General features: G+C 64.4%; 1 protein-coding gene across 12 annotated transcripts in view; it reads right to left on the bottom strand.

Moving 5' to 3' along the window:
* The window catches only part of NACA (nascent polypeptide associated complex subunit alpha), a 9,314-nt gene that overhangs the window by 3,307 nt on the left and 5,718 nt on the right, over positions 1 to 289 (bottom strand). For 6 of the 12 annotated variants that reach the window (XM_042028988.1, XM_042028984.1, XM_042028985.1 and 3 more), the window contains one exon: positions 34 to 289. The exons of 1 other annotated variant lie outside the window; for it this stretch is intronic. In XM_042028988.1, the coding sequence (XP_041884922.1) occupies positions 34 to 289 (256 nt within the window). 5 more of the 12 variants (XR_006016217.1, XR_006016218.1, XR_006016219.1 and 2 more) reach the window with 3 other exon arrangements.

The raw sequence follows: 289 nt of genomic DNA, 5'->3' as shown, positions 1-289 counted from the left end.
TGGGGTGGCTTTGACAGGGCTCTTTGGGGATGCCTTGGCATCAGCAGAGGCTGCTGGAGCTGCGGTGGCTTTGACAGGGCTCTTTGGGGGTGCTCTGGCCTCAGCAGGGGTGGCTGGAGCTGCAGGGATTGGGGTGGCTTTGACAGGGCTCTTTGGGGGTGCCTTGGCTGCTGGGGGGGCAGCTGGAGCTGGGGTGGCTGTAACGGGGTTTTCTGGGGGTGCTTTGACCGCAGCAGGGGTGGCTGGAGCTGGGGTGGCTTTGACAGGACTCTTTGGGGGTGCTTTGGCC

This window comes from Corvus kubaryi, unplaced genomic scaffold, assembly GCF_017639235.1.
Source record: "Corvus kubaryi isolate FWS band 111438036 unplaced genomic scaffold, C.kubaryi_AGA036_p1.0 37309, whole genome shotgun sequence".
NCBI lineage: Eukaryota > Metazoa > Chordata > Aves > Passeriformes > Corvidae > Corvus > Corvus kubaryi.
This window is presented reverse-complemented; position numbering and strand designations above follow the sequence as displayed.